At 44.1% G+C, this 24,523-nt stretch overlaps 1 protein-coding gene across 3 annotated transcripts in view; it reads right to left on the bottom strand.

Moving 5' to 3' along the window:
• The window catches only part of LOC311516698 (otoconin-90-like), an 87,562-nt gene that overhangs the window by 6,538 nt on the left and 56,501 nt on the right, over positions 1–24,523 (bottom strand). For all 3 annotated transcript variants that reach the window (XM_084621032.1, XM_084621031.1, XM_084621033.1), the window contains 12 exons: positions 18,999–19,064; positions 17,635–17,694; positions 16,838–17,012; positions 12,206–12,318; positions 10,750–10,878; positions 8,776–8,817; positions 7,312–7,368; positions 6,223–6,273; positions 6,049–6,099; positions 3,491–3,535; positions 1,108–1,269; positions 592–690 (listed from right to left, as the gene is read on the bottom strand). In XM_084621032.1, the coding sequence (XP_084477158.1) occupies positions 592–690; positions 1,108–1,269; positions 3,491–3,535; positions 6,049–6,099; positions 6,223–6,273; positions 7,312–7,368; positions 8,776–8,817; positions 10,750–10,878; positions 12,206–12,318; positions 16,838–17,012; positions 17,635–17,694; positions 18,999–19,064 (1,050 nt within the window). The remainder of the gene's footprint in view (positions 1–591; positions 691–1,107; positions 1,270–3,490; positions 3,536–6,048; positions 6,100–6,222; positions 6,274–7,311; positions 7,369–8,775; positions 8,818–10,749; positions 10,879–12,205; positions 12,319–16,837; positions 17,013–17,634; positions 17,695–18,998; positions 19,065–24,523) is intronic.

The raw sequence follows: 24,523 nt of genomic DNA, 5'->3' as shown, positions 1-24,523 counted from the left end.
ACTATGTCCCTTCTGAAGTGTGACCCTCTTTCTCTGGTTCCACTCGTCCTCCAGGGCCCTGATCCCAGACTGGGCTCTCTGAGCATTACCAGAATATGAGTAATTATTATCGAAAAGTCAACTTAAATAATTCAATTGTTTGAGAAATGCTGGCTTGCCCCTGCCCTCCGGCTCCTGACTATCCATAGCCCCCTAGCTTTGGGGCCATTCCTCTCACCATGTCTAACACACAGGGGAGATCTCCTGATGAAGCATGCTGAGACCTGGGGTGTGCAAGAATGACCACTCTCAACTGTCTTGGGGAACTCTCTAAACTCTGCACAGAGGTGCTGAAAATAAAATGGAGACGGGGAGCCTGGAAGGACAGTGGCGCTGTCATGGAGCAGAGAGGGTGTTTGGGAGGGGGGAAAAGTCCTTGTGCCTCTGATAGTTGCAGGCAATGCAGGGTCATTTAGACTGGAAATTAAAGTTGCTTAAAAACACCAAGCAAGTGAACATCCCTTCTCCGAGTCCGTTTTTATCCACCTTTTATTTTAAAGGGACATTTGTGAATAGTGTATAAGGGGTTAATGAGAAAACCATTACGGCTACCTTGTCTGATAGCTTCATCGGGCCCCCTCTCGGCGAGCGTCACTTCTGGGGATATCGCAGAGGAAGCTGTGCTCGCTTCTCCTATCTTAAAGCTTGTCTCTGCAGATCACATGATATACATGTTAACTCGCATTAGAAAGAGTCGCACGAAGGCAAGAGGGTGCTCTCCTCATTCCACTATCAATAGCGTATCCTCAAGCAGAGGCACTGAGGCAGCAATGTGACTGAAATCCTTTAAAACTTGTGGGTGGACAAAAAGTTTTGTTCCAAACAGAATAGGCTGGGTGAGACCTGCTTATAGCCTTGGTCGATAACCTCTTCTGATCTGTGCTCTGCTGCTGTGAGTAAAGCCAATGTTATTCTTGGAGGTCCATTTAGGGATAATACATAAATCCAGGGCAGTAATAGTGCCGCTCCACATGGCTTGGGAAATACTGGGCCTAGGTAGCTGTGACAGGGAATAGGGACGTGGTTTAAGTTGAAACAGAAAATGAATTTCATTTGTTGTACACTCACCTTGTTCTGTTGTCGTGGGGGGATCGTTTTCAGTGGGGATCACGTCTGGCCCTGTTGAGTTAATACCGGCTGTGGCTGTGGTTGGCCCTTCCATCGGGAAAGCATCCTCTGTAACTTCTGAAGGTACACTTACAATTAAATCGCTTTCCTGCCCCCTCTGAACTGATGGGGAGAAAAAGAAAAGCAAGAAGGAGAAATAGCAGGATAATCACTAACAACACACCCATTTAAATGGTAAGTAAATTGATCTCCTAGACAACAGGACAGAGTAATAATCCCAGACAGACCTGGTTTAAAGCACCAGTCATTGAAAGAAACCCCAAATTCCCACTCTTGTTAATTTCTTCACATTTCTTACGTATCTTAGAGTCATGCTGGTTAAAGATGGCGATAAGAGTAACCCATGTTTATTACAGGTTAAAAAGAATGCATGTTACACTTGGAAGGTGAAGGATTATCCCAGGTAGCTAAATGACATAACCAGGTGATTGGGCAACCAGAAAAGGTGCAGGTCAGTGTTTGTTTCCTGAGTTCATCACACCTCCGTTCTTAGTCCATCACCCCACCAAAGTAGCCCAATGATGCTGAACTGAATAGCAGCAGGAGAGGTGGTGACACGCTCATCTAGTTCAGGTTTGGCGGGTGAGTCAGGAGAATGTGAAGAGACTCTGAAAGGTAGAGCGCAGAGTAGTGGCTCCATTCACTTATTTTCTCTTGTATTTCCCCTGTATTTTCACACTATTGTTGCTTTTGGAGCTCAGCGAGTCTTTTTGGAGACTGGTAGCCTTGGCATGAGGCTGGGAGATTTCCATGAGAGGGAAAGCACACAGAAGGGCATGTGAAGAAAGGAACTGACAATAAATATTTGCCAGTTACTTAGTGGGGTTCATGTGGGTTGGACTTAGATCTCTGTGAAGAACTAATTTTTTGGTTCAGTGGCTGAACCTTAACTTTTTTAAAAAGGCTTTGGGTCAACACTAAATGACCATTTTTCTGGCAGAACAAAAAGTTAAAAATAAAAAGTTGTTTCAGGTCAAATGAAACATTTTATTCAACCCAAAACCGAACATTTTGTTTCATTTTCAAGGGCTGGTTTTGCTTTTTTTTTACCTTTTCAATAAAACAAGAAAAATTCAAAACAAAGTCATTTCAAATCAAAACATTGAAACGTTTAATTTTTAAAATGCCAAAATGAAACATTTTTACTTTTTTTCAGAATTTCTTTTCCTGAGCCAGTCTGGTGTGTTGCATGTGAATTTGTGCAGCTTTGGTCAACCCAAGTATGCATTTTTTCAGGGGGGCAGCTAAGTTTAATCCAGGAAGCTTTGCTCAGTGCTAGTGGGGCTGCTGGTTGCTTTACCTGGTTGTGACACAGTGAAATATGAGCAATGCTCAATAGTCATACACAGTATAATCAGAGTTAGGACGCTTTACTTGCAGGCATCTCATCATGAACAGCTACAACACTTCACATTCCAGACAACAGTGATTGCTATGTGTGATGCCCAGAGATTTTGGGATGTGTATGTTGGACCTTTAACGTTTTTGTGTTTAAGCAAACTTAGAGTTGGTGAAAGCTGCATTGAGATCCATCCAGACAGAAGTACTGTGTCTATACACAGACCAGACAACACTGGCTGCCCCTCACTGCTTTGCCAATCTGCCTCACACCTGACCTGCAGGAACCAAATTGCCAGGAGTGAGAAGGTAGTTCAGTCTCCATGCTCATTCTGTCCTTTGGCTTCTCCACTGGGGGTGCCAACTGGGTCACTAACTACCATCTGCTGAGGTGGTGGAGTTAGTTTGTGCAACACATGTTTGTTGGGAAATGGTTTGAAAGCATTAATATTATTGTTTATTATACAGTACCCAAAAGTGTGCTAGACCCCTCTCAGTACAGAGAAATAGCACTATCATTAATACGAGTATTCTCCCCATTGCACGGATGGAGGAACTGAGGCCGAGAGGTAAAATGACTTGTTGACAGCTTTGGAGTACACCAGTCTCAGAGCAGGATTAGAACTCCGAAGGTGCTTGTTCTATACCGAACTGTAGCAATCTCCCAAGAACTTGGCAGACAACTCCTCTTTGGCGCAGAGACACATCTTTCTGGTATGTCTTTATACTGGGCCTAGGACAAGGGGCCCTGATCCCTGACTGGGAGCCCTGGGCACCATTGCAGTACAAATAATTTTAATACCTGAGTCAGAGATGGCACAGATGAAAAATTGCTTCTTCCCCCTGCGGCCCCCTCCCAGATTCAGTGTCACCTGAAATTTCCCTGGTCCAGTTCAGTTCACCTGAATTAGCTTCATAAAGGTCAACTGAAAATAAAAGGGTGCTGCAGGATATCAAACCAGGTGTCATGGTGCTGTCTCCTTACTTTCAGTTGCAGCTGCTGGTGTGGCTGCGATCTTCTCTTTAGTAACTGCAAAACATTAAGCAGCTTTTAGGTCATGAAAGAATTCTATGCAATGCTGTGCAGGAGGTGAGAAAAGAGCATTATAACGGTCCCCTCTGGCTGTAATATCTATGAATGTGCTTTAAAGGATCGTTGTATTAGGAAACCTGATGTTAATGGAGGGTTAGATTTTCAAAGGCACAAAGTGCATTGAAGTCAAGGCGCACAGGGCAATTAACTCCTGTTTGGGCCTTTGAAATCGCAGCTAGAAATAATTTGTGAAATTTCAAAAACGTTCACTGAAAATGGTTCTTTGCTTTGATTGAAAGATTCTCCAGCAGAGGCTGCAATCCTGACATTGCACTATGCTGCTTGACAGTGCCAGAAAATGGAAATGACAGGTCTAGTTTCAGTGCTCAAATTCAGTGAAAGGCAAAAGCTAAACAACATAAAAATGGTGAAATGTCCAATTCAATTTTAACACTTGTAGTTTAAATGAGATTTTTAACTTGTCTATCTCTTTAAAAAAACAATTTTTCTCCCATGAAAGATGATTTAAAAAAAAAATTCAAGGCAGGTGAGCCATAATATTACTATAGTATAATCACTTCAAATGCCATTGTGTTACCAACTGCCATGCTATTATCACACATCTGCAGGTTTATTCTCACCCCTGTAGTCTGCTCTGTGACACCATGTAGTCAAGCTCTAAGATTCACTTACCTGTTAGTGTGGGATCTATGAAGGAAGCAAATATGCCTTCGTGATCTCTTGCAATAACTAGACAGGAAAGCAGAAGCACTAGGATAGTGAACCAAACAAACTGTACTTGTTTAGTGGCTTTGATCTGAGATTCTCAAAGTACGAACAACCAACCAACCGTCGTCATGACCTCATTGTACAGATGAGGAACTGAGGCACAGAGTTGCTAAGGCGATGGTCCTCAAAGGGATGTAGGCATTTGCTCTGCTCAGTGCTGCGATGCCTAAACCCCAGTAGACTTGCCTGCTAATGAAATCTTCAGCCCCAAGTTAGGTGCCCCAGCTCCCTGTACAACACATGGGCAAGTTATGGCCTAAGAGAGGGAGCCTCAGGAGTCAGTAAGCTGAGTAGGGAGCTATCCAAGCTAGCTAGGATGCAATGCCAGGGAGAGAGGCTTAGCTAAGCTGGTGCACCCCGGTGGATGGGTCAAAGATAGGATCCTCTGCCTGATCCCTTCCCTGGAGTGAGGCACCTAAGCCAAGTCTTAGCCATGCTCAGAGCTTGGCTATAGGATAGGCCATGCTGGCAATGTAGCGACTAGTCTGAGAATCCCACTTCAGGTTTGGCTTGAGCTAGAGCTTTAAACTGCTCGTTAACTGCGGGGCAGAGTCAGTGAGTAGGCAGCTTTGCAGAGGCCAGCTGACTACTGCTAATGCCACTGTATGACCACATGGCCCTTACAGTGACTGATTTGCCAGAAAAATACAACCACCACTAAAACCTCCTTGCCTCCTGCTTTGGGAGTCCTCAGGACCATGTCACTGGGCTGAGCAGAACTAGCTACTGAAGACAGAAAATGTGAGTCGTTTATCAGAAAACAAACTGTAAGGAAATACAGACCTTGGTGAAATGCAAAGATGGTGAATGCAGCCTTTGCACAAGGCCTTGTGATAGGGTGGAAAAAGTGAAAATGTCACCAGTGGAGGTTTGTATTCTCTCTTCAATTTGCAGTAGATGAAAATGTGTTTTGTGGATAAAATGATAAATGGTTTTGATCCCATTATAAAATACACCTGTTACCAGGTGCTTGCAATACTTTTTACTTTACTAATAAGCCCCACAAACACCACCCTAAAGTGGAAGTATAATAGCACACCCATTTTACAGAGGAGTAAACCTAAGACGCTAAGGCCCAAAATTTCAATAGTGTCCCTGTGGAAGTTTTAAGATGTTCACCCATAATTAGTGGACAACTGGGTTGGATTCTTAAGTGCTTGTCTGTGGTTGACCAGAAAGTCATTTACAGAGCTGGGAATGAAATCCAATTCCCCGCTCCTAACCATTAGGCAGCACTACCTTTGCCTGCTAAATTCATCCTGAGAAGGGCTTTTTTTTTTTGCCTGCTTTTTAATTCTTTAGAAATGCAGATCATAAATGACCCTAAAATTGGTGTCTGAATATTGACACCATGGTAGTTAGTGTTCACTTCTGGAGTGTTTTGATGTAAGGAAGCATAGATGCCCTCTAATGATAGGTGCTCAGCACTGGCTTAACTCTGCTCCCACAAGGTCAAAGGGAAAACGCCAATAGATATCAATCGGAGCAGAGGTGCTCCAGAGCTCAGTGCTTTTCAGAATCCCACCCTATGTTCACTAGATTCATTTACTTGCTGTGTTACAAGCAGTGTTTCCAACTTTGCGAATTTCCTAATAAAGGTTTATATTTGCTGGAGATATTTTTTGGTCTCCTGCTGATGTGCTAATTACATATGGCAAATTATCGTTATGTTTTTTTAAAAGGATCATTACAGATGTGCAAATGCAGAAACTACCACTCACATGCTGCTTTGGGCGTTCTCCCCCGTGCATTGCTGAGCTCTCTGGGAGTAGCTGTAAATACACAAACCGAGACGGGAGTTGTTGTCTGATCAGAAAAGCAAGCCGCAAACGACAAAGTAAGAGAGCTGGCGTACGACAAGGGGAGGACAGCTATGAAGTAACAATATCACTTACGCTCAGAAGTGGGGGTTTTCAAGCTGGTATTGCTAGCTGCAGGTGGACTTCCTTTAAAAACAAAAACCGCATAGTATTGTCCTAACATTCACAGGTGACCTTGCGATTTTCTACTCTTCCAGACTTGTGCTTGGTGTGATGGCTCAGAGCAACCCCACTGGACAGGGACCCAGATTCCAAAAAAGTACCTGGGCTCTGCCAAGTGGAGATCAGACACGTTGGTGACCGTGTAGTTGGCCTGGGAGCGCAGAGGCTGTCCAGCCTGTCTGCATTGCCCAGCTCCCCTTCTTGCTGATACCTGAAGCAATAACAGACCATGCACTCCCATGGCCCGCCCGCTATGTGGAAAATCCTTCAAAGTGGCAGCCTCCCCTGCTCCCCACAAGTGACGTGTTCGGCTGCGGAGAAACACATTCATCTGGCTTCTCTTCTGTGTTTCTCTAAGGTGAGCATTCGCTTTCACCCGCAACAGCCCAGCATACGTTCGCTGCATGGAGGGCAGAGGTAAAACCCCTGCCCACGACACCACAGATTTACATTGTGCTTTACATAGTTAGGACCCATTCCCTTTAACGGTCTGTTCAAGGAGCAGCTCTGCTGGCTCAAAGGCTAAAGTTGGAGTCCTCTTACAGTGAAATCTTTTTTGTCCGTCCCCTGCCCCCCGCCCCCCCCGCATCCCAATGCTATGACTTCACTATGAGCCAAAGCCTGAAGTTCTTATTAAGGCAAGTCTCCCGTTGACTTCATTGACTAATTTCCTCGAGTAAGAGCTAAGCAGTGACTTCATGACATCAGAATTACACAGGCACATTCCAATGCATTGAAACGATTCTGGCTGGAGACTGTCATTGTGTGTTGTATTGTGTATAAAATATTAAAGTGAGTCCTCCCAGCAGAGGGCATCTACAAATCCAAAAAGCTATACTCTAGGACTTAGTCTTGTATTGGCTCATAGGACCAGTGGTAGGTTCTTTTGTATTAGCCATTTTGGTTAACTCCGAGCATATTTCAGTCTTTCCCCTGGATTATTTATGTCACTGCTTCTGAAATTGGTGGGAAATGTTTCTTCTGAAGAGTCAATGCACAAACCTTCTGTCATGGAAGCAGTTGTCAGCCGTGGTTTATCACCCTTGTGGTAAAGAAGCTCTGCAAAAATAAAGGAGGTCTCATTTCAAAGCGATGCACTAGCCGTAAAAACACAATCAGCTCATGGGCAATTCAAGAGACGTCAACTGAGTGTAACATGACTATAGTCATCAGCAATATTGGTGCAAGTGGATTTATTTCGGTTCATGATTGCTGTACCGTTTGTTCAGCGCTGACGCTGCCCTGCAGTCAGTGCTGTGCAACATGAGCAAAGTCCAGGCCCTGCCCCACAGAGCTTTCCTTTGAAAACATTTACTGAAGCACCTTCATGATCATTATTCTTTAAGGCTCCAATTCAACAAGGTACTTAAGAACATCACTACCTTTAACACATGAGCATGCTTAAAATTAGGCACTTGCTTAAGTATCTTGCTGAATCAGGCCCTAAGATGGTATAGTTAGAACAGTGTGCACGTAAAAATGGCATGAATCCGACCCTTTTATCATTGCTATCTTTAACATATGGGAGGCAGCCTCTTTTAAAACAGTGGTCTTTGTGTGTGTATATTATACACATGTGGGAATTTGGATATTTGAACCAGTCTATTATTTTTTTAAATAAATGTGTTCTTCCGTAGTTGGACACACAGAACTACCTCTTAAAACTAGGAGCATTGTGGGTAACATTTTCAAAAGCACCTCTCAAAGGGCATTTCTGCCTGTAGTGCCCCCTGCTGGCCAAGTATGGCTCAGCAGCACCCTTCCTCAATTTCTCCTGCAGTGGTTCCCTGGAATAATCCACAGAGATTTTATGTCCAATAACAAGCAACCTTCTCGGGGACTGGGTTATTAATATGACTAAAGTAGCTCTCTTCCACCCAAGACTCCTATGGAGCATAGCCCCTCCTCCTTGGTCTGTCTGACTCCAAACCTCTTCTCACAGTTATCAGCCCTTCCCAAATTCTGCTGAGTCAGTCCCTCCTCTTCAGTTCAGGGGTTCATGGGCCCTTACTTGGGCCTGTGTGCATTGGGCTCTCAGCTACATCCTTCCTAAACCGTTTCAGCAGCTCTTCTCTCTCAGCTTCCATTTACTCCTTTACAAGGCCCCGGTGCTTTCTCTTAAGCCCATTTGGGCAGCAGGCAATCAGCCACAGGTGCACTAGACCCTGCTCCCTCTTAAGAATCAATCACCATATGACAGTGACTCAGTGATTTAGAAGTCTAAGTCCCATTTACACAAGTGACTTAGGAACCTGCCTGAGTCACCTTAGAAAATGGGACTTAGGCTCCTTAGACACATTTGACAACTTTTCCCATTGTATTTTAGCATCTTGCTACAGAGGTGTTGCACTTTGCTTTTCTGTAAAGAATCTCACTGCTGAAGTGTGCACTAGCTTTTTTTGTGATCAATAAGATGATCCAAATTGAATACATTAAAGTCAAAGGATTCTAGAGTTCAGGACATACCCTCCACATGAAGTGTTGTCAATCCTTTCTTGCTAGTTGTTTCTGAGAAGAAGAGAGATCATAGCTGATATACTGTTGGGAAGCATTTTTTTCAAAGCCTGAAACACACAGTGCAGCTATACAGGGAGGTAACCAAATGAGTGACTATGATGAGGTCACTGGCACACAAAGGGTTTATAGAGCCCTAGGGAGGCTGTGCAGGAAGCAGCCAATAGGAGAGAAGCTGCGAGGAACAGCCAATCAGGGCTTAGCATGTCCATAGAAGAAGAGCCATAGGGCAGAGCAAGGGCAGTTACACCCTGGAGCTCAAGGAGAGAGAACTGGGTGCCTGGTAGGCAGACAGAAGCTAGCTCCCTGGACAGAGCAGTGCTGCTAGGAAGGACAGGGGGAGCTAGAGAAGAGCTCCTGGCTGGCTGCTGGGATTTGCATCCTGAGCAAGGGCGAAGCACGTGGTGGGGCCATTGGGGAAGTGGCCAGACAATTGGCTGCAGTCCCCACTGGAGAAGTGGTGGGACAGTTGGACTGCAACACTTGCCCTGGAAGGGGGGAGCACAGAACTTGACACGGCCAGAGGGCTGTGTCATGAAGAGAACACTGCCTTCCTTGGAGTGACGTGGGTCTGGGAGCAGAAGTCCCGGCGGCCAAGGCACCACTGGGAGTGGGTGTACCAACCTGCAGAGCTAATTCCTAAGATGACCAGTAGGAGGCATCAGCGTGGTGAGTGAAACCCCATCATGGAGACCATTAAATGAAAAGATTTCTTGATTTATGAAGGCTCTGTTCCATCAAGATATATAATTGGGAACCTTTGAATCCCAAACTAGTCTGGGGGATCACTGACCTGCCTTTAACATCAGTACTAAGCAGAGCTGTCTGCAGGACAATAGTGCCATTTAGTAGCCATTTTTCAGGTTTCAGTGCGGCTCTAAAACAAAACCATTTGAATGGGTTTGTGAAACAGAATTGTGTTGAAACAACTATTTTTAGATCAAAACCCTGAGTTTTTTGATTTGGGTCTCTTTCAGTAGAGGTAAACTTCCCAGCTTCAGTGCTAACTTCTTGGGCTCTTGGGCCTGTCACTTACCCTCCATTTCCCTGTCTATAGAGTAGGGATGACACTTGCTGGCTTTGCCGGGCTCTGGGAGAAGTAACTCTACCAAGAGCGTTAAGTAGTTTATGTTGGCAAAGGACTTGGCAGGTTAAAATAAAAGAAGGTTGTGTAAATGAGCTAAGTGTAACAATCTTTAGGCACTCTGATGTTTCTGGTGCTTCCCCGAGACTCCTGCAAGCACACACACAGACTGCCAAGCACTTTTGGAAACATGGCCACTGAGCTGGGCTGAGAAGCTACCCCTGTTAGTTCAAACCCAGCCCAAGGCCGGAGTGTCCAAAAGTCGTCGCCATCTCATAATCTGTTCAATGACCTATTTGAAACGAGTTTGGGGGCATCTCACTAGACAAGTGTTCATAGTAATAAAATAGTAGCCCAGTTCAGCAACCCTCTGGGCAGCCTTAAAGGTCAATGCATGGAAATGGAGACGAATACCCCTCTTGTCCTGACCTTACCCTACACTCTGCCATGCCAGGGAGGGGTCCCATAAGCTGAGCAGAGCAGGGAAGCTTGTCTCCCCTCTCACCCATGAATTGCCTTTACTGTGAGCAAAGAGAGGACTTCACCCTTCAGGACTGTAGTCTGGCCCCATTCACACACAAACTTACTCTATAGATCTGGCCATCTAGTCAAATCACCTGAATTAATCCACACCCTCCTACCACTAGGATTCACTGAGTCATGGGAAATGGAAATGATTCATGAAACAGAGAACAGGACAGCCATTGATGCCACCTGCAGGATAAGAAACCGAGACACCAGCAGCAGCACTGTTCTCCTTGGATCCAATTTAGTGCCCTTTCTGCCGATGGAAAGATTCCCATTGACTTGAATGGTCAGTAGATCAGGCCCTTTATTATTACCTGTAACCTGAGCTGGACAGAAGGAGACATCCAGGCCGTTCAAGGAAGAGTTAACGTGTGAATTGACAAAACACTCAATAGCCGCTTTGTCACAATTGCAGAGAAGCCGTTCACAAGGATCCCCAGACTCTGGAGTAAAAACAAAAATCCAGACAAGGTACCATTGAAATATCTGTTTCCACCATCTGCCTTTGCCTCCAGGCTTTCCATCGACAGCTCCATTTCATTTTGTAGAACATAACCCTATACTGTATTTCTGCAAGTACCAAGGATAAATAAACTAAGGCTTTACAAAACAATAAGACTGAATTATCCTAGGGAAATTCAGGATGACGTCTAAAGTAAATGCTGGGTTTTTTCTATTCTAGCACTGGCTATTGCTGGCTAGAGATAGTACGTGGTGCAGCTCTGATTGTATTTGCTGTAGGGGATATTACAAAACATACGTTGCATTACAGTGCAGGTTACCAAGCAATTTCCATCACAACCTTCTGTTTTCCCACACTGAGAACTCTGTGACAAATTCACCTTTGAGAAGAATATTTATTTCCAGGCTCACACCCTTCGTAAGGGCTATATTTGTTTTTTTTCAGTTTGAACAAAACACCTTTGCCATTTTCCAGTAAAGGGAGACAGAGAAAAACACTTTCCCCATTGAGACGTGCTTTTTTGAAGACAGAGCTAAAGCAAAAATGGTGTGAGATTAGAAAGGATTGTGGGATCAGATTGTTAGTTAAACCAGGCTTAATTCAGAGTGGCGCTATAAATGCGTTAGCTACTCTACATTTACTCTGGTGTAACAGCGATCAAAATCTGGCCCCTGGTCTTTACAGAGGACTAGTGCGTGACGAGAAATTGTTTTAAATAGAAACCGTATAGAGGAGTGAAAAATCACTTCTGCACATCATGGTAACATCTGCTCAGCTTTTACCAGAGCTGAACGGAGCTCCCTCCCCTTACAAAGTCATCTCAAGGCCCCTTTTCTCCACAGGTGCCAACTTCCATGCAGTAAATAAGCAGCCCGACTTTCACAATAAGCCATAAATCAAGCTAATCCCATTTCAAAACAAGGCCAAAACAAGCCAATCCCTAAGAACCCCAACATGCTATGTGACTAGATCCCCCTAGCGTGCAGTCTGTAATCCAGAGAGCCGTGACACAGGGCTTGAAGGGACCTTGAGAGGCTATCTAGGCCATACCTCCACACCGAGGCAGGATTAACTGTACCTAGACCTACAATACAATCATAGGTCATTTCTGCCTAGTCTATACATGGCTCTCAGTAAATTAATTGGAATTATTATTATTTATCATTTATATAATTGTAGCCCCGAGGAGCCCCAGTCATAGACCAGGACCCCGTTGGGCTAGCGCTGTACGAATACAAAAGCAACCCCCCTTTTCCCCGATCAGTACAAAGCCCTGGTAACAGGCAGCAGTCCCCTTTGAACCTTACCACAGGTAATGTTTTTAGTAAGACAGCTGATGTCCATAGAAATCTTGGCAGGGTCCCAGGAGCACTCCAGCTCCATGGCTTCTTCGTAGCATTTGCGGTGCTGGAAACAGCAGCTTAGGAACAAAACAAAGAAACCAAAAATACAACTGAAAGAATGCCAGGGACGCACACCCTCATTTTCGTTTCGCTTCCTGCTTCCCCTTTGGGATGGTGATGCGATGGACAGCAGGCAGGTGCACAGGATCCTGTGAGAGAAAAGCGGGGGGGCGTCCCTTTTTTCTGACTAGTTAATCAGTAAGGAGCATTCATTCCTTTTTCCCCTCATGGCAGACTAGGCCTAATAGACTGAGCACAGTGGGGTGCAGTGAGAATCTGTCTGCCGCTCCCCACTTTGCTGCAGCCCCCTGACACTGTGTCGGTGCAGAGGAGCCCTAAGGCACAGAGAGACTCCCTGCCAAGCACAGAGCTGGCTCTGCTCGTTCCTCTTTCCAGAGTCCCTGGCCCAGAGGGGCCAACAGGAGACATTTCTATCCCACAGCTATTTCCTGGTTGTTGCAAAAGCCATGGCAGACAGAGTTCAAGTTAGGACAGCCCAGTGCTGGGGGCAGCCCCAGCCCCCAGCAGCACCCTCCCCCCCCCCAGATCACTCAGGGAGCTGCAAGCTTCTTTCCGCTGTCCTGGGCCAAGACACCGGACTTGGAGTTGCTGTGTTTGAACACAGCTGACTTCCTTCATGGGACTAGGGAATTCATAAACCTCTCTGCGTGTTGGGTCCTCTCCCTCCTCATAACAGCTAATCCTACGTATCTTTCTGCCATGGGTATTCAGAGGGATTATTAAGGCTGTGACATGAGCGCCATGTCCTCCTCCACATGTATGGAAGGAGGAGGAGTTGGTGTACGGTGTTGTGTTGGTGGTGTTGTGTACGGCCATGGAGGGTTGTACGCTGTGAGCAGTTTGTTTCATTCCACCCCACTTCCAATGTGTCCCATTGCCCCTGCGCTGCCTGGGACCTTGACCTGGCTCTCGGCAGCGAGGCAAGTAGGAGGGCTCCTAAAATGGGCTGTGCCTAGGATGTTTGTCTTGGTACAAAAGACTTGTCTGAGGCTATGAGAATCCCAGGGGTTGCTTCTGAACAGGGCTCTCCTACTAGGCCTTGGACTGTGTCCATACTGGGTGGACTCAGACTGTTTGATCCCATAGAATCATAGAATATCAGGGTTGGAAGGGACCTCAGGAGGTCATCTAGTCCAACCCCCTGCTCAAAACAGGACTGACACCAACTAAATCATCCCAGCCAGGGCTTTGTCAAGCTGGGCCTTAAAAACTTTGAAGGAAGGAGATTCCACCACCTCCCTAGGTAACCCATTCCAGTGCTTCACCACTCTCCTAGTGAAATAACGTTCTCTACAGAACAGGAGCAAGTGACAGGCACCCTTTGTATTGTAGTGTAACTGTCTCTTTAAAATACGAGTGAGCACTAAAAGGCCCAGAGGATGAAAGGAAGCATCAGTTCTAACAAATGGTGAATGTTTGACCTGTCTATTGTTTCCATTCACTGGTATCCATCTGCTATCTCTGCTGGAACCTTTCCATGGTGTGACGGCACTTGAGGCATCACCGTTGTACCAGGGGAGTATTAAACAAAGATGGAAATGACAACATTCCATAGAAAAGCCTTGACAGAGTCTTCAGCTTGACAAACACAATTATATCCAAGACCCGGCTACAGTCTGTGATCTCCAAGATGACCTGCCTGTTACACTAACAGGTCGGGGAAATCCTCACCGGAGCCTCTTGGCGATGTTTGGAAAGCAGACAAACAATGCTGAGCACTGTGAATTCAAACCATTTACAAAACCTAGTGTTTTGCAGACCCACAGTGTCAAAGGTGCAGGTTTGTAAAATGAAAGAGCAGTGGGGTAAAAGTAGAGCGCTGTGTGCTCTTTATAGGAGGATAACCTTCATGGGATATAACCTTCATGGGATATAAGGATACATCCTCTGTATTTGGTCCTTTATTTCACTCTTGCTAGTGGGATTATTTGAACATGCAGCAGTTCGGGGGTTTGCCGCTTAGCATCAGAGAAAGGAAAGCTAGGAGAGGGTGATTTGGTTTTGTGGTGAAGACACAGGACTAAGATCCTGATCCAGCAAAGCACTTAATTTAACATTAAGTGTGCTGGACTGAGACCACTGAGAAATGGTTCCTATTCCTTGCTCCGCCACAGGTGACCTGCAGGACCTTTGGCATGTCACAGGCCTAGGTTCACAAAGGTACTTAAGTGCTGTGACGCTTAGCACACAGGAACACACTGTGAGCTTGGTGCCTAGGCTTCCTGTACCATGAATGGAGATGGATAGGCACCTTAGACTGTGATTCATAAAAGCCAGCAGAGGTGGGGAGCTGGCCAATGAGTGGAAGGAGAGGGGATGCTAAGCCTATTAGAGAGTCCAGGCCCACTAAATCTGGGGTTTAGGCACTTAAATACCTTAGAGACTGAGGCCTAGATTTACAGAGACTGAACTGGTTCAGTCAGATTGTGGAGATGATGCTACTTCTCTTCCTCACAGGGGTGCTGAAAAGCTAAATGCATGAATATTTTCTAAGTGCTTTGAGATCCTTCAGTGGAAGGTGTCCATGAAAGCAAAGTATTATTTAGCTACTTCACTTTAAAGACCTGAGCTGAAATCTCAGGATCCTCGGTCACACTAGTTTAATACCAGTGTAACTCCATTAAGTTCAGTGTAGTCGAACTAATATAAAATTGGAGTAATAGAGTGGAGATCAGGCCCATTAACTCTAAAGCCAGCTTTGCCACTGATTGCCTCTTTGACCTTGGGCAAGTTTCTTGAGCTATCTGCTTCATCTTTCCAGTCTCAGACTAGAAGATCAGGATTTAAGGAATTTAGATGGAGAATGGACTTCAGTAACTGACCAACTTCTACATAATGCAGATCCTGGCACTGGCAGAACTGTTTCTTTTAGCAGGATGTTTTCAGTGTCCGTGTCTCTTTAAAGAGGTTCTCTAAATCTAAACAGTATCTTGTATATGTATATGGAAAAGCAAACATCTGCATCTCTTATACCGTACAGTGGGTTTTGTACTGACAGGAGAGATGCTGCTAACCCATTTCAAATCCATCTGTTTGAAAAGGCCATGTCTGTGAATCTTTCTTGGGCCAAAGACTCTGATAGATTGTCCCGCAGCTTCTAATGTTCTGTATTTAGGCAGCTTTTCATTAAAATGATAAGTGAGGGGCTGTTTAAGCGTTGAGTTGTTTCAGCTATCAGTTCATTGAACTGGATCGAGCTCTGATTTCAGTGTCAGCACCTTTATTCAGAGAGCAATTCGCCAAGCCATTCACGAGGACTTTGTGTGGCTTTTCTCAGCTGGGAAGATAAAAATTCCATTTTCCTCCCCTTCAGACGATGTGGGATTGCAGTGGATTCATCTCCATGCAAAAATCTACATTAACGCTCTTTAAACCATGACAACATTCCTCACTTAGCAAATGAAATCACCTCTTTCCCCGCCTACGCCTGGGCAGGACTTGGCCCTTGTTGCATTTCTTTCCCAGTGTTCCCCAGTCAAGTGACCATGAGGAAACAGGACTCTCAGCACTGACGCCTCCTGTCCTATATTTTACCTTACTGGCCTAGCAAGGGAGAGCACGGACTGAATTACCATCAAGGATCTGTCCACCAGGGGCAGAGGCTAAAGCACAGAGCTAGGAGTCAGGAGTTTATGGTTCTGTTCCCAACGCTGCCAAAAATGTCCTGTGTGCTCTGAGGTAAGTCACTTAATCACACCATGCCTCAGTTTACCCATGTGTAAAATGAAGAGACTAGCTTTGTGCTTTGATGCTACCATGGTCTGTAACCTATGAATGTGTTTAGATGGTCTAGTACTATGACAATGAGCATGTACACAGAGAGAATCTGCTGCCTCTCAGGAGTGGTTTCCTTTTGCAGCCCGTTTAGCTCAGCTTCACAGCCAGGGTTACAGGGAAATGTGGGTGCAGAGGTGTGGACTACACCTGCTTTTAATTTTAGGGGGAGAGTAGTCCACATTTTGCCAGCTGAGAGTATTCAGGGAAATAAAGGCTTGGATGATAAATCCCAATATCTGTGGACAGCAAGGGAGAAGCACAATATATGGGGTTACTATCCGTGCCTGAAGATCTAGGGGATGGGATTATCCAGGCCTAAAATTATCCCTAGCCCACTGAAAACAGCCTTTTGGGAAGCTACTGCTCCGTGTGGTTCCAGGGCTGTGCTGCAAAGTAGCTGTTGTTATTGCCGGTGAATGGGGAAACGGATGGCACCAAGAAAGGGCAATGATCATTTAGGAGGGCAGGATAATCAATGTTATATCCTATGTTTTGTGAGTCATTGGAGACAGTGTTGGTTGAGGTTACATGTAAGCACAGATTGGATACTTGGATATTACCATGTGAGCCAATCGTCCATTTGTAAAGCTAAGGGTTATGACCATAAGTAGTTTAGCCAAGTGTTAAGTTTCAGACTGTTGCTGCAAGATTTCAGCATTGCTCCTCTCACCACACTTTGTTCTTTTCCACTCGCACCCATCCACCCCAGCAGAACGATCTCCCAGGAACAAAACACACCTGTCTGCTTCATCCACAGGGAGCCCTTCCATCTCGAACCGGCAAGAGCAGCCATAGTCTTCGAAATCCCTGGGGCAAAGTCCAGTTGCACACCTCATTTTGTTCACGAAATGGAGCAGTGCAGGGAAGTTAGTGAATATGGCCTGGAGCCAAGTGAAGTGAGAACCCAGGCAGTCTGAGAGAATAGACATAGGAGGATGATATTCAGAGATGGAAAAGACCTGGATGATACTGTAGGTGCTGGGGTCCCCCTCCGTGGATTCAAATGCAGGATCAGGGTCTAAGGCAGAGGTCCCCAAACTTTTCAGGATCGCACCGCCGCTTACCCCGTGTGTTCCCCTCCCCAGGGCCGGGAGTGGGGCTGTAGCTCCCCAAGGCAGAGGGACGTGGACAGAGGAAAGAGGGCCAAGGCTGGGGCCGTAGCTGGGGGCAGGGCTGGGGCCAGGTGCGGAGCTGGGGATGGGGCCAAAGCAGAGCTGGGAGCGGAGCAAGGCTGGGTGTCACTCCCTCCGCACCATCCGTGGGGGCTGGCCTGGGCCCTGCCCCACCCCCCTGAACGTTCCCCTGCCCTCCCTCACAAACGTTCCTCCACACGTCCCAAAATGCTGGGACCTCTGGTCTAAGGAATGATATAATGCAGTAGCCCTTCTGGGGACCTTAGGAACTGCAGACAATTTAATCCTTCGATATTAGCTTTAAGGGAAATCTGTAATCTCAGGAGTTTTTCTGCTCTTTTTTTAAACAAATTCCATGCTATTTTTACTGCCAAAAATATCAAATCATGAGTCTGCACTTACCAAAAAACAATGCAACGCTGTCCACATTTTGAAAGACCCCATTGAAGAACGTGATATTGTCTAAACCAAAAGCATAATAAAACTGGTGAAAAATGTTTGTCCTTGTATAAACATATGTCGCGTATGTTGATTTCAATGGGAGGCATAATGCAGCTGCAGGCATGATATAATCCTTGCAGTATAGCCAACCCTGAGCATTCAAAAATTATGAGACAAGCCCCCCCAAATCATGAGATTTTAATAAATAATACCTTTGGGAATCTATTTTTTTGCCTCCTGGTTTTTGAGCCTTTTGGGGTCTTATTGTCATGCTTTTCTCTGAAGCTGTGAGGGCTAGAAATGTAATTTTTTTTAACAGACAAATTGAAAGATGAGATGCTCATAGAATCACCTGATTCCAGGAGCTGGGTTTTTACGAAAATTCCACAAGGGATATGACACAGTGGTCAGTGATGGCGTCGCCGGGTTTGGAGTTATACAGGCATTCTTCTGAGTTTGATGTTAAAGGAGGTAACCATGTGGATAGAGGCACCATGTGGATAGAGGCACTACACTAATGTTACCCAGCTCTGCAGGAACACCCTCTAGTGGAACCAATATGTTTCATTCTCTGTACTCATCTGATCCTTTCTTCTGAGATTGACAAAAATGTCAGCTGTGGTTGTGATTTTTTTTATATGAATATGTGTGTGCTGGGGACTGGAGTGAGATTGTCTTTCAACTACACGGACCCCAAACAGCCATCAGAAATTTCCCATTTTATAATCTCTGGGGTTTAAGAATAAATCCAATCTTACTTAAGATGTAAAAAGGAGTTTGTTTGGCTCAATGGTTAAGATATGGTTAAGACCATGAATCTTGAAGGTTCACTTACCCTCAGTTTTCAGACTCACTTTTCTTTTGAGAAACAGGTAAGATTTAATCATTTCAAATGTAAATTCCTAGCTAGTTCATTAGCTATAAACCTGTTGCAACAATAAACTCAGCATCAGTGATACAAATTCTTCTCTAGTCAACTTGAGGAACCTCACCTAGGTTATAGCAGAGATGGTTTTGGTTTGTGTTCCAGCAACACCAATGATGCAATATCTGATAGAGGAGCCTGATCCTCCTCTTACACTCATGTCAATCAGGAGGAACTCCACCAAGCTCTGTGGACTTACATCAAGGTAAAATAAGTGCAAGCGAGAGGTGACTCAGGGCTCTGAGGTTATTTAACCTCTGCTAAAGGTCCAGTATAATGAGGGACAGATCTGTGAACACTACTGGAAAGTTCTTTCTGGATCTCTTGCCCAAAGAGGTTGCACCCTGGCGCCTCTTAATGCATACAAATATTGTAACAAGGAAAGCTTAAAAATTCTTACTCAGATTTCTTTCAGGTGCAAGTGGAAGCTCTGGTGGAAGGGCTGGGGGCTCCGATTCTTGGCCGTCTGGCTCACCAAACATATTCAAGAAGAAAGAATTTTAAAATGGAAAAGAAAAAGAAAATATATATACACTTCACAAGGATAGAGAGTGCGTATTTTATAGAGTAGCCAGATACCAGAGTGCCTTGGTAGCAACATTAATGCACTGATTCAACAAAGCATATGCTTAAGTCATGTTGACTTCAAGTTTAAAGTAGTTCTGAACATGTTTAAGTGCTTTGCTAGATAGGAGTGGACTTACACACATACTTAAGTGCTTTGCTGAACCTGACCCTTTTTGGGGGTACTCACTTGAGCTATCACAAGCTGGCCACTTCCATTGTGCCATTTAGTCTGGAAATCCCTGTGACCTTCATTTGTTTGATTTGTGAGGTTAGGGAGAATCTGCACTGAAGCTCCATTGCTAATTCAAAGCCCCTATTTTCCTGTGTCTTCTGTGCTTGGATGTCCCTTTCAAATACAGAATCCTTTTCGTCATGCTCCCGAAGCTTCAGTCCCAACTTTCATTCTCACTGGAACCACTTCAGTGCTTGAGGGCTTCAACTCAAACCATATCATGCTCGAGGGACGCAGCACCATTAGACAGGTATCAGTCTAGCAATGTACCTTATCCGAACAGGTCGCCTAATCTATTAATATATTGATAGTGCATTGCAAGAGATCTCTGAGGGATTTCTTGTTTGCTGTATTTCTGATTGCTTCACTAGGGAGCCTAGGCACGGGTTATTGGCATGTATTTGTTTAATTTTTTTGAAGTCCATATTATTATTATTCACCATTTATAATGTTATTGTGCCTAGACTCCAACCGGGTCAGGGCCCCATTGTGCTAGGTCACTACCCCAAAGATCTTAAACTTTTCAGATTGGCTTATCTCATTTATATTGTCTACTCCCATCGGCTATTTCTGCTTCTTCATTTGGATTATTGGTGCCTCCCTTTGAAACTGCCATGGTAGAATTTTCCCACGTTTACTTTTCTGTTTATAAAATTCTGCATTAGGATAAAGGGTGTTGATTTGTTCTGCTGCTTCTTGCATTTCTCCACCTGGTGGTGAGTAATTTGCAGAGTGTGTGTTTTTGTTTGGGGTTTCTTTTGCTTCCTTAAGGATGGGTAAAATTTTCAGAAGTGCTTGGGGAGGAGGTAGCGTAGAAGAACCTTGGGGCCACTTATTTTTATTTCTGCCCTAATTTCCAGGAGCTCCATGAATTCCTCTGAGCCTCAGTGAAAGACTTTTGGGTAAACAGTGACCCAGCAAGATTATCATTCTGCTTGTAGCCAGCTGCTTTTCTCCAAACAGAAAAGTCCTTCTTATAAAATGTGACCTTTGCAGGAAAAGAGAAGCAACACCCTGAAACTTTGATAGCTACAAGGAATTCAGATCACTGACTAAAATGATATGAACCCATTAGCAGGAGTGTCATTTAATACTGCACATGCATAAACAGATTTGGCCCAGACTTACAGTTAAGCAAAGCTATCTTTGATTTGTAGGCTGCTCCCTGTGCTCCCTTTACAACGATAAAAATCCTTTTGCCATGTCATATTGTTACTGTTAATTACATATTGGGCCACATTCTCAGGTGGTGCAAATCAACATTGTTCAGGTGTAGTATGTGCTGATTTGCACCAGCTGAGGATCAGGCTCAGTGGGTAAAATTTTCAAAAGCACCTTATCCCATTGACTTTCTATGGGACTTGTGCTCCTAAGTCACTTAAGCCCTGTTGAAAATCACACTCAAATATTTTAAGGCTGTCATTTTCCAAGGAGTCTAAGAGAATGAGTCTGGTACCCAACTTCCATGGACTGTCAATGGATTATGGGTGCCCAACTGCTGTATCATCCTTTGTAAGCCCAGAGCAAATCCATGATTCTGAATCTGAAAACAAAGAATTTATGCAGAGCAAGAACCATAGCCCTAAACTCATGGAGAGCAGAGGCAATTGCTCAAGCATGTTTCATAGTTGATTTCATTCTTTTGAACAAGTTTAATTGGCATAAAATTACTAGCACAAGAATATCTGCAGCCTGCTAGTGAGGTTATATAATAATCTCAGCCCCCCTGTAATTATTTGACTCTTTTTCTTTGTATGACCGGTAATGACATTTCCAAGTTAGTATCAATAGGCCAAAGTTTGTTAACAAAAAGAGAGAACCTGGTTTACAGTCAAAATATAAGGAAAGGAGCTCCCTGCACATTCTCCTTAGTACATACAAGAGAGCACAGGATTTTCAGTCAACAATTTAGTTGACAAAAGTTAACCTTTTCCCCAAGCAGCTTATGATTTTTTTTTACTGCTTTGTTATTTAATACATCTATTCGAGCTGCATCTAAAAGCACACAGAGTTGGAGCCCCATTGTGCTGTGTGCTAAACAAACACGTAGTAGAGGACAATCCTGCCCCAAAAAGCTTGCAGTGTCACAGATTTTAGTTATTCTGAATTACTCCGTGAATAGTTGAAGGCCCTGACTGATCCTACAATGAGCTCCACGCAGGTGCCCATATGGAATCCTGTTGACTTCATTCATTGTAACATCTAGGCCAATGCAAAGATAGTTTATCCTGTCAGTTACTCAGGAACTACCTGTTGCAAGCATTGCTTTACTCTTTGTTACCTGCCATTTATGCTGTGAGATTGGTCACAAGGTAAACAGTGGTGTTTCTGCACCCTGATCAGATGAATACCAAATACGCAAACTGCTTTCAATGGGATCACAGACATTTCCTGCATGCATGCTTGCTTTAATACATAGTCACATGAATATGAAGTGGATGCCAGCTGTAGAGAGATTCCTGGTTCTGGAAGTATTCCCCTTCTTAAGTATGGGGAATGACTCTGAAATGTCTAGTATTTCCTGAACCAGCGTGTCCACTGGTATTTGCACAAGGTTTTTGTATAATTTCCAATTTCCTAAATATGTTCTTCCAAACAAAATGTAAGAAGTACAGACATTTGCAAAAGTAAATAAAAGGGCTCAAAATACTCTCAAAGCAAATGGATGCTTTTTATTTGAAAAAGTGTCTCTGACAATCTCTTACAGACTTTACATGTGATTCATGTAAAGACAGAAAAAGTTTATCAGGAAAACAAAACATGAGCGAAGACTTTCTGGATAAATCATTGACTTAAATGGCTGACATCATGTCTTTGAGTGGCCATACTAATACTTCACATGTATGTGGCACCTTCCCTTCCAGCCAAGGAACGTTCACTTTACAAATATTAATTAATTAAATCTGAAAATACTCCCATGAAGTAGGTATTAACAGTCCTATTTTATAGATGGTAGGGAAAGCTTCAGAGACTTGCCCTTTGTCACACAGGAAGTTCTGTGATAAAGCCAGGCCTCATGGTTCCCAGTCCCAGGCCTTATTCACAAGCCTCCTTCCCCCCTTACAACTGTTATTACAAGGCAGAAGTGGTATTCAGATCATATAATTGATGCTGCTCTTTTTATCATGCTTTCTAGAAGTGTAATCGTAACAAAGTCCAGCAATGAGAGAGTGTGTGCCCTCAGCCTGTGTGTTTATAATCACAGCTATTTCAAATTGCTTAATGAGGGACAAGGAATGTAGTACAATTACGTCAAAATCACCCTAAACTATTTGGAGCAGACAGCTCAGTTGGGCTTACGTACTCAGGAGTTTAGCAAGCCAGTCCATCAAGCAAATTTACAACTTCTCTGAATGCCACCTAGCTCCCACTCAGAAAATGGAGATCAACAAATAAGGGAAAAATCAAAGCTGATCATCTTTTCCAAAACAAGAAAAGCTGTAGGCCAAAATGGACCTGGATTTTTCAGCAAGCCTTTGACAAGTTCCCACACCAAAACTTCTTAAGGAAAGTAGCCATGGGATAAGAGGGAAGGTCCTCTGATGGATCAGTGGCTGGTTGAAAGATAGAAAAAAGGGATAGGAATAAATGGTCAGTTTTCACAATGGAGAGAGGTGAACGGTGGGTCCTCCAAGGATCTATACTAGGACTTGTGCTCTTCAACATATTCTTTAATGATCTGGAAAAGGGGGTAAACAGTGATGTGGCAAAGTTTGCAGATGATACAAAATTATTCAAGAAAGTTATATCTAAGCAGACTGCAAGGAATTACAGAGAGATCTCACAAAAGTTGTTGACTGGGCAAAAAAAATGGTTGATGAAAATTAACATTGATAAATGCAAAGTAGTTTACATTGAAAAAAATAATCCCATCCCCACCCTCACATGCACAGAAAGATGGGGTCTAAATTAGCTGTTAACTACCCAAGAAAGAGATCTTGGAGACACCCTGAAGAGTGCTCTGAGAACTTCTACTCAATTCGCAGCAGCTGTTTAAAAGGCTAACGGAATTTTAGGAACTATTAGGAAAGGGATAGAGAATAAGACAGAAAATATATTGCCACTATATAAATCCATGGTGCTCCCACACCATGTTCTGGTTGCCCCATCTCAAAAGGAATAGAGTGGAACAGAAAAAGGTTCAGAGAAGGGCAACAAAGATGATTTAGGGGATGGAATGATTCCATATGAGAAGAAACTAAAAATATCAGGGCTGTTCAGCTCAAAAACGAGACGACTAAGGGAGGATCTGACAGAGGTCTCTAAAACCATGACTGGTGTGGAAAAAATGAATAGAAATGTGTTATTTACTCTTTCCAACAAGACAATAACAAGGGGTTAGTCAATTAAATGAATAGGCAACAGGTTTAATACAAGCAAGAGGAAGTACTTTTTCACACAATACACAGCTAACCATGGAACTCGTTGTCATGGAACGTTCTGACTGCCAAAAGTATAAGTGGGTTCAGAAAACAACCGGTTATGTTCATGGAGGATAGGTCCAGCAATGGCTATGAACCAAGATGGTCAGTAGGGTTGCCAACTCTGACTGGAGCTATTCCGGGAAATTATTTTTCCCAACATGATGTAATGTCATTTTCTTAAAATATCCTATTAAAATCTCCCAGATTGCTTACAGTAGTCACCAGGAGATCGATGCCAATTCTGGGAGACTCCAGGCCAGTCCTGGAGGGATGGCAACCCTAATGGTCAGAGATGCAACCACAGGTTTGGAGAGATCCTAAACCTCTGACTACTAGAAGCTGGGAGTGGATCAGTCCAAAATTGCCCTGTTCTGTAAACTCCACCTGAAGCTCTGGTATGGGCCACTGTTGGAGACAGGACATTGGACATACAGTATGGCAGCTCTTGTGTTCTTATTTAATTAAAATGTTCAAATCTGGGTATTTAGGCTAGGATTTTCAAAGGAGTTTAAGAAGAAGTTATGTGCTCAACAACCCTTGAATTTCATATTGAATTGAGGCTCCTGTGGAAATCCCAGTCCTAAACATTCCAATTTATTTTTAAGCAACTAAATGGCAGTTTTTATCTGAGTCCCTGACTTTAGACCCTCAGGTTTGAGCTTTTAATGGCTGGTGCATTTTAAAGATATTAGCAGTGTATTT

Source organism: Lepidochelys olivacea (genome assembly GCF_965140295.1).
Source record: "Lepidochelys olivacea isolate rLepOli2 genome assembly, chromosome: 2".
Classification (NCBI taxonomy): Eukaryota; Metazoa; Chordata; order Testudines; family Cheloniidae; genus Lepidochelys; species Lepidochelys olivacea.
Note: the sequence above shows the minus strand (reverse complement) of the source record. Positions and strands in the feature narration are given on the sequence as shown.